The sequence below is a fragment of the Epinephelus fuscoguttatus genome, linkage group LG13 (genome assembly GCF_011397635.1).
Source record: "Epinephelus fuscoguttatus linkage group LG13, E.fuscoguttatus.final_Chr_v1".
Taxonomy (NCBI): Eukaryota; Metazoa; Chordata; class Actinopteri; order Perciformes; family Serranidae; genus Epinephelus; species Epinephelus fuscoguttatus.
In genome coordinates this window covers 40,461,225-40,474,345 of record NC_064764.1, presented here as the reverse complement: position 1 = coordinate 40,474,345, position 13,121 = coordinate 40,461,225, and the positions used below count along the sequence as shown (strand labels likewise).

At 42.3% G+C, this 13,121-nt stretch overlaps 1 protein-coding gene across 5 annotated transcripts in view; it reads right to left on the bottom strand.

Annotated features, from left to right (window-relative positions):
• satb2 (SATB homeobox 2) overlaps positions 1-13,121 on the bottom strand; it is a 78,456-nt gene that overhangs the window by 55,576 nt on the left and 9,759 nt on the right. For all 5 annotated transcript variants that reach the window (XM_049593959.1, XM_049593957.1, XM_049593960.1 and 2 more), the window contains exon 2: positions 5,316-5,531. In XM_049593959.1, the coding sequence (XP_049449916.1) occupies positions 5,316-5,487 (172 nt within the window). In that variant the 5' untranslated portion in view covers positions 5,488-5,531. The remainder of the gene's footprint in view (positions 1-5,315; positions 5,532-13,121) is intronic.

Genomic DNA, 13,121 nt, shown 5'->3' with positions numbered 1-13,121 from the left:
AGTCCGCCGAGGGATGATTCGCCCAGGGCGTAAAACTAGCCAGGACCGCCTCTGTGTACACCTGTCTTAAAATGTAAGGGATACTGGAGCTTGGTTGGGGTGGTGGGACGGCTCGCGAAAATTTCCCTTATTTTCAAATCCAAAACTTGACAGGTATGAAAATGTGTTTTGGATTTTGGAACAGTGCATTTAAATTACTGATATGGTGAACTGTAGTCAACACTGGAAACTAAACTACAAACAAAACTGAGTAAAAACAAAAACACGTCCATCCATTTTTGGCTATGTTATAAGTTTTTTATGGCAGTGTTTGCATATAATTAATAACGCACTCCTGTGCTCTACGTCTCGGCGTTCTTCACCTCCTGCTTGTTTAGTTCAATCTCATAAGAAGACACCCTGACTTGCATTATTGCTTATTTACAGCCTCCTCGTCAGCTCCACGTTATCAATACAGCACTTTACAATATTTAAATCGTGACAAGCACTTGTTCCTGCTCAGTGTTTTCGGTATCTGGTTACATTAAGTATCCGATTCCCAGCATCCGCGTCGTTTTGGCTCTGTGCACCAATATCAATCCTTCCTCTCCAATCTGACCCTTTTTCCTAAAAGGCTTTTGGTTTTGGGCCACCTGTCAACTGGCAATTAATTAAAGCTCTCTGAAGAAATGATGGAGGGAGAGCATTAGGCAGCGTCCCAGCACTAATAATACAGGGCACGGCAATGTGTTCCACTGCATGGATACCACACAATACCAAACACACACACGCACACCCATGAGGTGCATGCAGCATTAGCCCCCACACCCCCCACCCTCACACAGATCCATCCCACCCGTTGTTTTAATCAGTCAATTCCTATATTTCTATTTCCTCCTCATTAATCACTCGGCTCCCAGTCCTCCAGGCTCTCATGGAGTGAATTACACACTGGAGCACTGTGCCAATTCAAGTAAGTGAATTTCCCCCAACAGGGAAATATAACTGTCAACACAGAGCAGCTCCCTCCGACCAGCGCTCCTCTCCCTCTCTGCCTCTGTCGGCCTGTATCGCTCTACGCTCGGCTGTCTCCACCTCAGTCTGTCTTCTCTTATATCCAGTGTCCTGTGATTTGCCCGCTCACTGTATGATCTGGTTTGGATGATGTGATGTTGCCTCAAACCTCTAATCCCTCTAATATGTATGGGGATGAGTGAACGGGGATATTAAAATAAGATATGTGTGTGTGTGCAGTGTAAGTGGGTGTGTGTTTTGGCAGCATTTGTTGGGTGTCACAGCGTACAAGTTTGAATGTGGACATATGGTGTGTGAGAGCATGTAAATCTGTGTGTGTTTGTTGCTCTGTGTGTGTGTATGTGTGTGTGTGGCCCCCTCCTCGTGGCAGCAGTGTGGTTTGGAGGAGACACGTCGAGTTTCCTGTCTTCAAAGACAACCCGTCATTATTACAGGCCAACCATCCGTTGAGCACAGGAAACCCCTTCCTCCTTCCTCCCTGCGTCCCTCCCTCGATGCCTCCACACTCTTCTCACACCGAGATGTTTTCGTCTTCTCTACGTTTTTAAACATTCATTCATTCTCTCACTTCAACACGTCGCCTCGTCTTCCTCTCTTCTTACTGTGGTCAAATCTGAGCTCCACATTGATTTGTTAACCTCTTTCACTCTTTCCCAAACCACAGATGGGTCCATCTTTACAAAAACTCTCACTGTGCAGCCGAGCACTGTTCAAAGCCACAGAAATGGATCTTTCTTATTCCAGTAAAGAAGAAGAGTTTCGCAGAAACATTCAAGAATTAATTTTACAGGGTGTCAGATGATTACATTTAAAGCTTCTGAAGACGTTTTCAAGATAAATTTAACCAAACTTAAGACTGATGTTTTGACAAGCATTGCAGGTAAGTTTAAAGGTGAGTACGTGGTCCTGCGCAGAGGAAGCTTTTATGAGCGTGATTAAGGTTAATGTGCATTTTGCTAACAGGTACGTTCAAGTATAAAGTTAAGTATTGGGTTGATTGGTCAGATTAAAGGTCCAGTGTGTAGGAATATATTGGCAGCAGTGGAATATAATATAATAAGTTTGTTTTCTTTAGTTACAATCACCAAAAAAAAAAAGAAGCATCGTGTTTTCGTTACCTTAGAATGAGAGTTTTATTTCTACACGTAGAGCCCTCATTTGGGTAGATCACCAAGTCATCCTCACTGCGACCTCGTCACATATCTACAGTTGGTCACGGACTTTCCATGATGAGATACAACGTCCAAGGTAGGGTACCTCGGACGTTGTATCTCAATGTGTGTTGGTTGTTGACGTTCTGGGACGCCGTGTCAACTTCAGCCTGTTACATGCATTGTCTGATTTCAAAATAAACTTCTGTTCTCACAGGAAATGTACAGTTTGCACACAGTCTCTTTCAAAATAAAAGCACTACATCGGTACAATATCGCAAATCGACTTTTTTTTACCTTCAACAACGCACACGTGGTTGGGTTTAGGAGAGAAGAACAGGGTTTGGCTTTATAATCTTACGGGTCACAAACACCGCTCTCCTGGGTGGAAGTCAGTGTTTGTTGGACCCATCCACCCCCGCTCCTGCCCACCCCACTGGGACTTTGGTGCCTTAACTTTCGTCCTTGTCCCACTGTGTTGCCCCCTGACGCCGCCAGCTGCTGTTAAACTATAATGGCAGTTCAGCTCCTGCTAAAAACTTCCTGAACGTCTTCTTCTCAACTTATCAGAGACAGAAGTTGAGCACGTATTAGCAGGTGCTGGGCCCATCTCCAATGTGCCAAATAGCATCAGAAAAACACTGATTTGTAATGTAAAACTGCTTCATTCAGTATTTTTACCAGTTAAAATCATCTGGTCTGTTTGTTTTGGAGACAAAGAGAAGTCTGCAGATAATTCGGCTCCTGCTAAAAACCTCCTGAACAATTAACAGTAAAGGAGCAGGAGAAGATTCAGCTGTTTGCAATCTGCAATCCTCTCCTCTAGACAACACCTAATCCCCCTTAATCTTACACACTGGACTTTAAAGATTTGTAACATCTGAAACTTTCTGGTAGAAGAGCTCGACTTAAAAAGATAAATGAAATTAGATAAAATGTTTGTGGCAATTCAGACTTCAAAAACTCAAATTAAAGACTATTTAATGACCCTAAGGTCTAATACGAATAAAACTGAATTTAAGATATTTTAGGACTTTTAAGGACCTGCAGACACTCTAAAGGAAAATGTGTATAAAATGATGCACATAATATTTAGAATATTCCTGCTTTGATGTGATGGTGCAGCGTTAAAATCACAGCATCTTTGATCAAATGTTTCAGTCAGTGTAAAAGTATAAAAATAACTGATGTCAATAATGTGTTGGAACAAGAACATGATATATTAATACACTGCAGAACAGCGTGGAACATATTTCCTTCTAAATCTAAGGAAAGTCACTGAAAAACGTCACCTGAATTATTTCTGCAAACATATGGCGACAGAAACAGGGTTAAGTGCACACACACACACGCACATAAACAAGAAACAACTTTCACAATGAATGCAGGGATCGATAAACCAGAGTGAGTTGTATAAATCTTGTTTATATGGAGCAATCTCCTTTATTTGGTAAGCCTGTGTTATACAGTTCCCCCCAGACTTATAGATTAACAGTGCAGAAACAGCTCCAGTTCTCCCGGCAGCGCTGCCACACTACAACACAGCGCGCTGAGCCAAACTCCGCTCGTGGCCAGGATGTGGCTCGCTGCAGAGCCAGGAGCTGTCTTTGGGTTTGGTACTCAAAAAACCTCTGACACCTGAGTGAAAACGGCAACAGCTGTTCTGAGGTGTCGTCATCTGGCTTCCTCTTTTTCAACCAGAACCCAGTGATGTGAGCACTTTGGATAATAATTCCTACCTTTTTGTTCATTTCTGAAACATGAGATATTTTAATTTTTTTTGTCTGAACCACATTAAAGGGAGGTGTTGATTAACTTTTCATAAATCAAATTTTCATCAAAATTTAGTCACATTTTGGCCAAATGTCCAGAAATTCTGCAGAAGAAAATGCACATTAATGCTCCTTTCTTTCCTCTTCTGTTTTGTGAATATTTGGAATTGTTGGTGGACGTAATTCAACCAGTCAGGTGCCAGCTTCTTCCCTGCATCTTAACTTCACAAGGTGGCCCGATTTAGATTCTAACCACCTACATATGTATGTGACTTTATCATTTTCAGTCACACTGATCCTGCAACACATTTTGAGTTTTATGCACTGTTGGAAAGAGGAGATTCTTGGCTTTCTAATGGTAAACAAAAGCACGTGGTTATGTTTAGCCAACACGCACACGTGGTTGAGTTTAAGAAAAAAGAACAGGGTTTGGCTTTACAATCAAACGGGAAGTGAACTATAACTGCGCATGGCCGAGTATCATGCCGACGAGAAAGGACGCCTTTTTTTGCCTGATGTTGGAAGTCACTGACCAGGCGCCGTATTTTGACGACTTTGGAGTGAGAGCATGTTGCCTCAGTCTGTACAGAATTTGGTAAAAGGGCCTTGTTCAACTCTTCCATCACAACCTGGAGCACGCTACAGCAGGAACCGAAGCTGTCCAGCATGAGTCCCTTCAGGGAGAGATCTGAGGAGAGTTTGTGTTGCTTGGCGATATGTTTTAAACTATCAGTTTGGCAGTTTCTTTACTAATCATTGAATGATTTGTGTCCTGTTTGCCTGTAATTTCGTGAACAGGGGTCATTTATAAACACTGTGTACACACAAAACGAGGACCGAAAGAGGCGTACGCCACTTCCCAAGGAAAAGTTGTGATCTATAAAAACAGACCTGACCCATGCGTACAAAGATTTTGGAGATGGGAAATTGGTAACACAGAGTGTGAGGTGGAAGCCAAATATTTTTTGGGCACATGCCATTTTTGGCTTTTGTCCAAACGTACTTTTTCAGTATGGATCCTATTCATCATTTTATAAATGAAACCCCAGGTCTCTGAGGAGGAGACTCTGTGTCTCAATGAAACACTGCAGAAGAAGAGGGTGCATTGAGGTGACATGAGCTCCAGTCAAACTTCAAATGATGGAAAACCCGTGTAGAAAGCATGATGGAAATATGACATTTCTGCCAGTTGCATGTGTGAATGTGAGGAAGGTTACAGTCTCCTCTTCTCTCCACACATATACAATGTTTTCATCTCTTCACAGGTGGATGGAAACTCGCTTATAGAGTTTGTCCCTTTGAAATGAATCTCTTCATACTATGAATAAACAACACCAAAGCCCATATGTTTGCATCTCTTGATCAACATGTGGCTTACCTCCCAGAGGCCTCTGTGGGGCTCCGTTGTGACGTATTCGTGGCCCAGTGGGGCTCCCGTTGAGCTCCAACCGGCCCTTCTTCCCCGGCGGTGGAAGGCCGCTGAGGTCGGGGCTGCCTCCCCTTCGCTCAGGACTGTCCTGGGTGATGGGACTCTCTCCTCCTCGCTCCATCCTCCTCCAGACCCCCAGAGGAGTTCCAGCCAGAGAGAACGAGTCTGGAAACAGTTAAAGGAGAAATCTGAGGGGTAGAAACTATGTATTATGTGTGTATTAATACGCAGCTGCAAGTAGTCCCCAAAGTACAGTGCCCAGCTTTTTTAGGACAAATTATTCTTAAAAATAAAACTTGATATTTGCAACTCTTTTTTTTTTTTCAAAAAGACTTGTGTCTTGTGTAAGGAATGGGCTTGGAGCTGAATGCTACAGACAAGAAGAGAGGTAAGACAGAACTGCGAGATGGACCGAGGCTTTGGTCTCTGAGTCGTCCTGAGGACTGCAGCCCAGCTATTATTACTGATGTTGATGAGGTTCAAGGGCAGTTCAAGTGAGATAAGGCCCTTGCTCTTGCATTCAATTTTTTCTTTCTCTCCATCAAAAAAATTCCAGTAATGTGGAAAACATCTTGTCTTCCAGGTCCCAAAAACGCAGGAGGAGCAGTAGTCTCAGTAACCTCAGACCTACAGCCCTCATGGTGCACATAATAAAATGCTTTGATAGGGTTGTCCTGGAGTGACCTGGCCGGCAGGAGGACAGGTCTTCGTCTTTAAAGATCCTTTGCAATTTACTTTCAGGGAAATGTGGCAGTAGACTGTGCACTACCTTGTGACAAGCGCCGGCCCTGTTAGGATTATATTTTGGATTTTTTTTTTGGTGCTTTTAAAAGTGGTACTTTGCAGATTTTGACCCAGCTCTGCATCAAAACAATGTGGGCAGTATGTGTAAATGACCTGTGATAAACTTCCCTCCATCTAATGAGTGCCCAGATATCCCACCTCGCCCCCCGGCCAAACTCCAGATAACATTAATTATGTCATCCGGAGCAGTTTCAATGGCTCTCAGGCTGTTGCTCAAACTACAGGATGTACTGCCCGCCACCCATGTTGTCACCACAGACCCGAGGAGTATAGAAGTGGGTCAAGAGAAAGACCACTTTCTCTCTCTCTCTCTCTCTCTCTCTCTCAAGCTCTGACTGAAATCCTGTCAAATGGTAAAATTAGGCAGCACTAATCAAATATATAAAATATTATGTTACTCATTCAGTTATTTATGGCCTACAATGTTTTTTAGAAACATATTTAAGTGCACTGTTTAGCTGTAATAGTGAGAATTTGTTTACAGGAAGTGGGCGCCATACTGTTTCTTGAACAGTTAAATGGAGGCAGAAAAACCTGAGATCAAACCATAAAACTAGGCAGCGCTGATCAAATTCTGTCTGCCTGTTTCTCACCTCAGTTACTGTTTAACTTCAAGAGACTGAGATAGTTTCTTGCCAGCTGGCTGCCATTGTCCAAACAGGTGTGTTTGCATTATGTCACCCACCAGCAAGAGTGTGTATTGGTCCGGTGCAGCACAGTGCATTCTGGTAGTTGTAGGTTTTCTCCCTCTTTAGCAAAAGCATCCTTTTTCTCTGTTTTCTCTGGTTCTGTGGCAACAATTTCAGTATTTGTGTCTTTATACTGCAGAGACATCCTGGTTTTATTAAACGGCCATCTGTCCATCAGCGGAATAATAATAATAAAATACTCTTTAATACAGCTGCCACAGCTTTCAGCTAATAAATTAATGAATTTAAATCTGCACAACACAAATATCGCTTGGGTTTTAGACTATCATTTGTCTCAACCTCAGTTTGTCAGGTGTGATAACAAACTGTTTGGCACTATCTTAACTAAAACAGGAGCCCCTCTTTTTATTCACACTCTATACCGCTGACTCAACTCATCCTCACTGTGACCTCGTCACATGTCCACGTTTGGTCATGGACTTTCCACGTCCACATATGACGTCCAAGGTACCCTGGGTGTGTTGGTTGTTGACGTTCTGGGATGCCTTATTTTCATTCTTTCCTCCTAAGGCCACTGGGTGCCGTTAAACTATAAAGGCGACCGCCTGCGTATGATTTGGACATTAAAGGACGGCTTTTTTCATCTGTGTCTGACGCAGCAAGTCACAGCCCAAGAGCTGGATTTCAACGACTTCAGAGTGAGACCAGATTGGCTGCCTATAGGCACAGTCAGGCATCTTGTCAAATCTAAAATTATTTAGATGATACTGCGCTAGTTGGTCTATTTAACCAGGGCAAACACCTTGTCGATTAAGGCATAAATGACAAACAGGAAGCCTTTATGAACCAGAGTGTACACAAAAACTTTTGAGGAGGGAGATGGAACAGACCAAAAGAGAGATGTGTAAGAATACGGATGTCCTATGGTTGAGAAAATGTAGTCCCCAAGGAAAAGGCTGTCTCTTCCAGCGTGAAGGCGAGAAGCTCCGTCCCTCCTATGCTGTGTTTGTACCAACAGCAAGGTAAAAATATTCTCAATACAGCGCACACTTAAACTGATACTGATTTTTTAAGGTGGCTTAAATACATTTTGTTACTGCCCCTGTCCACAGCAGCACATTGCTCAGCTTCCATGGCGGTATTTCTGCTGCTCCTCCAAACTGGGGGCGTGCCAGCTGACATCTACTGTCATAAAACCCTACTTCAAAATATCTGAGCTCTCCCTCTGAGTGGCAAAATATGGCAAGTTTGTTAGATTTAATCAAAGAATTGAAAGGGAGACAAATAGAAACACAAGACGACAGAGAGTCCTGTTTCTCAGTGTTTGTTGGGACTGTAAACTCAGCAGTAACAGTGCAGGCTCGCCTGTGTGTTTGCGTTTAATATGTATGAGTACATATACATCATGTACGCACACACATTCACGAGAGCGTGAGCCTCGTGGGTCGGTGTCCCCTGATAAGGGAGCGTCAGCCAAACGTCTAATACAGGGTAATGCCATTAGAAACGCTGCCAGGCCAGACAGGGGACACACGCCAACATGCGAAAGAGCAGCCAGCTCACTCACGCCAAATGCGCCCGCTTTTATTTACATACGAGCCCCTGGACAATATCTGCCAGCATGTGTGACCCTCAGAGAAGAGAGGGAGATTAGAAAGTGTCCATGGAAAAAACGGTAAAGAGGGAGCGAAGTATGGAAATCAAGTTAGTGAGCAGATTTGGGAGTGGAAAAACACAGAGGGTCTCTGCACTGAGTGACATTGGCCAGCGATGCAGCAGAACAAATGAGGGAGAATCCGTGGTTATTGTTTGAGTGTGGCATTTTCCACAGCGCTTGATTAGAAACCGAACCCCCTCCTTCTCCCTCACTTTTTAATATTTCTGCTGCTTTTTACGGCTGCAGCTGTCGTAACTCTGAACAAAAGACAATGTTTTGTGTGGTGGTGCTTCTCTGCCTCCCTCCTCCTCCTCCTCTTCCTCCTCTCGCCTCCTCTCTACCTTCTATACCGACTCTTTCACAACAACGCAGCTGAAAAACACCATCCACCACAAACAGTGAAAAAACAAAACTCTCAATCTGACAAGTATTAAGAGCTCGGGCAAAATTTCAAAATGTATAATAAATTAAAAACATTAGCTTTGGCGTGATTAAAAAGTGTGGGAGGCAAAGAGGCCAAAAAATGTGAGTGGCAGAGTTTAATAAAAAAGAGAACAAGTTCAAAGAGTTACACTGAGTGGAAAGCAATGGCTTTAAATGTGAGTACAGTGGCTATAATTCACAATGTGAGGGCTCACTGAGAAAAAAGGGAGGCTTTGCAAATAAATCCAACCGCTAACAATGTTGTAGCTACAATAAAAAAACAACAGAACACTGAGAGGAATTCACTGTCGGCTGCACATCACATCCAGCGCTGCTCTTCTGAGATGATAAGTGGAACTTTACCTGCTTTGTAAAACTGCCAAGAGGAAGTGACGGACTAGATTTCCTTTTCTTATTTACAAATAATCCTGCACAGAATCTGTCTTTATCACCGACAGGTCCCAACCTGCTGCAGCTCCTCCGCTACTGACGATCCCTATCAAGACCTGTCCTCGCCGACATCTCACCATCTAACCTCCAACAGTTTCCCAGCATCATATAATCTCTGAACACATCCTGCTTCAATTACATTTCATTTGGTATTTGACCCGAGAGATAAAGAATATCGTGCTTTCCTCGCTCAGATAAGACGTCCCATCTCAACAATGGCAACTATCGCCACATCAAATCATCGTCAGGTCACGTGCGGTCAAATGAAGCAGATTGTTACGTATTTATTAAAAGTCCAGTGTGTAGAATTTAGCAGCAATATAATAAGCATGTTGTGTTTTTGTTACCTCAGAATGAGACATTTATATCTACACAGGGAGCAGGTCCTCAACTATAGAGATCACCATGTTGCACCACCATGTTTCTACAGTAGCCCAGGACAGACAAACCAAACACTGGCTCTAGACGTGGATGTGTTTTGCATCGGAGAATCACAATTTTTAAATGTGAAATTGCTTTACTCAGTGTTTTTGCCAGTTTAAATCACCTGGTCTGTTTGTTTACAAGAGGAAGAGACCTCTGCCAACATCATCCTCACTGTGACCTCGTCACATGTCCACGTTTGGTCATGGACTTTCCACGTCCACATAAGGCGTCCAAGGTACCCTGGGTGTGTTGGCTGTTGACGTTCTGGGACGCCGTGTCAACTTCAGCCTGTTACATGCATTGTCTGTTTTCAAAATACACTTCTGTTTTCACAGGAAATGTACAGTTTGCATAGTCTTTTTCAAAATAAAAGCACTATGTCGGTACAACACTGCTGTTTTTCCCTTCAACAACAAATGCACGTGGTTATGTTTTGCCAACACACACACACACGCACACACACGGTTGGGTTTAGGAAAAAAGAGCAGCGTTTATGGGAAGCAAACACTGGCCTCTCGGGTGAAAGTCCGTGGTTTTTGGACCTATCCACCACCCCTCCCACACGTCCTTCTTGGACTTCTGCCACCAGAATTTTTCGAAGCCTTTGGAGTGAGACCGGGTCGGCTGAGATGCTCTAACTTCTGTTTTATTGGGACTTTACAGCTTATTACATGGTATCTGATCTGTGCATTGACTTCTGCCAGTGTGAAAGTTTGCGATGTGGCGGCCATGTTGAGAACAGTTAAGCCAAAATGATGCATCACCCACCAGCTGATTTACAGCTAAACAGCACACTGAAATATGTTTCTGAAAACATTCGGGGTGAGAAATAGACAGTGCAATAACAGAATCTTGACTTGCATTTTTTTAGCGCTGCCAAATTTGACCACAGCTCGACTGCAGTGATTGACAGTGATGGAAGCCACTGCCCTAGTGCTGGATTTCAGTGACTCTGGAGTGAGACCAGGTGCCTCTGTGGATAATTTGGCTCACTGTAAAAAGCTCCTGAATGTCTGGATGTTAAGTTATCGGAGAAAAAAGGTGAGCACACATGAGTATGTGCTGGACAAGGGGGCCGGCTCTGACATGCCAAACAGGGTCAAGAAATACTGATTTGTACTGTGAAACTGCTTGATTCAGTGTTTTTCCAGGTTTTAATCTCTGAATCTGTTTGTTTTAGAGAGGAGGAGACCTCTGTGGATAATTCAGCTCCCGGTAAAAGCCTCCTGAACAATGAACTCTGAAGGAATTCTAACTGGGAGAAGTTTCAGCTGGCTGCAGTCTGCAGTCCTCACCTCTAGACACCATTAAATCCCCCTAAATCTTACACACTGTACCTTTAATGCATTTATTAAAACTATAACACCTCCTGTGAGCACCCATAAGTGAATGCTGGTATTCAGTTAAATTCAATCTGCACCCTCTGTCCTCGGACCCTCACAGTGGATGAGGAAAAACTCCCCAAAAACACCCTTTAAAGGAGGAAAAAGTGAGTGTATTAACACACACTCACTTGTTTGTCCTTCAGGAAAGTACTACAGATCCATCAACGCCACAAGATTAACATTTTCTACCCGACGGCCGTCACCACACTGAACTCTGCACTGAATGCACACCCACCATAGACAATATTCATACTGTGCTGGAAAACCGACCTCTGTGCAATATCCTTCATTCTTCTTCTGGTTTAATACACATATGGGTGCACAGGCATGATGTGTACGTGTGTTCAGTGTGTGTGAGTTGCATGAAAAGTTTTTTTTATTCTTCTTGCTCTTTTCTTCTGTCTTTATATATCTTGTATATTTGGGCTCCACCCAGAACAGTAACAATAAAGAAACTCCATTCTGTTCATAAAATCAAATATTCTTCACAGTCTTCAAACATGACGTTAAGATTATTGACACTAATAAACACGTAAATATTTGTGTTCTTATGCCCCAATTGAGGTATACAATTTAAATAGTTAAAATAATTTAACATGGTCATATTATTTTATCATGTTATGGGAAGGAAGCACATAGTTCTCAATGTATTGTCCCTAATTACAGTTTTTAGGTATTTGTACTTTCCTCCTGTGTTTCCATTTCATGCTACTGTAAACTTCTGCTCACTACAATTATTTGACAGCTTTAGTTATATGCTACATTCAGGGATGGGCGATATGTTAATATTATATTAACAATGTGATATTAGACTAGATATTGTAATATCGTAAGTTTTGTATATTCCTGCTTTTAATGGCGAAATTACAGTAAAACACTTACCAGACTTTTCTCGCCGTTCTATTATATCCACAACATTTACTTATCAAAAATTTCATTACGTAAATATATTGTGAAAGCACCAATAGTCAACCCTACAGTGTTACAGCAGTATTGTTTATTTTAGTTTAGTTTATTTAAGAAGGGACCGTCTTGATTCCAGGTTAAGAATTTACATTAAAAACACACATATGGATAATTTTTGTATGCATACACATTTAAAGATTTAACATTTAACATTTTTGAATTGTGACTTGTTCCAAAAAAAGGTCTGTACTTTTAACTTTTACATGTCATTTGTCTCCGATTTTCTTCTCTCTCCGTATCTATCATCTCATGACCCCTCAGGTTTATCTGGTGACCCTCAGGGGCCCGACCTGGGTTATATAAAGTGGTTAAACTAGCTCCACCTGGAGCAGCTGCAACAGGAAGCTGCCCTCACATTAATGCATCTGTATGAGTCAATATAGGAGGTGATTAAAATTATTCAGCAACTGTTTTGATAATTGATTGAAGAAAAAAACGCAAATATTTGTCTGTTACAACTTTTTCACTGTGAAGATTGCTGCTTTTCTGTGTTTGATGTGAAGGTGAGCTGAACATCTTTGTGTTTTTTTCCGCTATTTTCTGACGTTTTAAAGATCTAATGATTAATCAAGATCAACAACGAGAATGATTGCTCACCAAAGCTCTACTAATGTTGGGATACATGACAGGAAAATCTGAGGTTTTGATAAGAACATTTAGTTAATAAAATGTATGTTCTACCTAGATTAGGATTTTAAATGCAGGGCTTTTCCTGGGGTGGTTTTGGTGCTTTCACTAAAGTAAAGGATCTTCTTCCAGCACTGGGAGGGCGCTGTTGTTTTCATAAAGTGAAACATTAACATACATCCTCATTCACCACTGCAGTCACTGTCATACGATCCCTCACTGAAGCTTCATGCTGCATCGTTCAGTTTATGGTCGAGGAGCTTCTGTTAGTTTGAGGGTCAGTGAACTTAAATCAAACCTGGCGCCTCATTTCAGCAACAAAGTGTTGTGTAATACAGAGTTTTAATGGTATCCTGTGGGCCAGAGA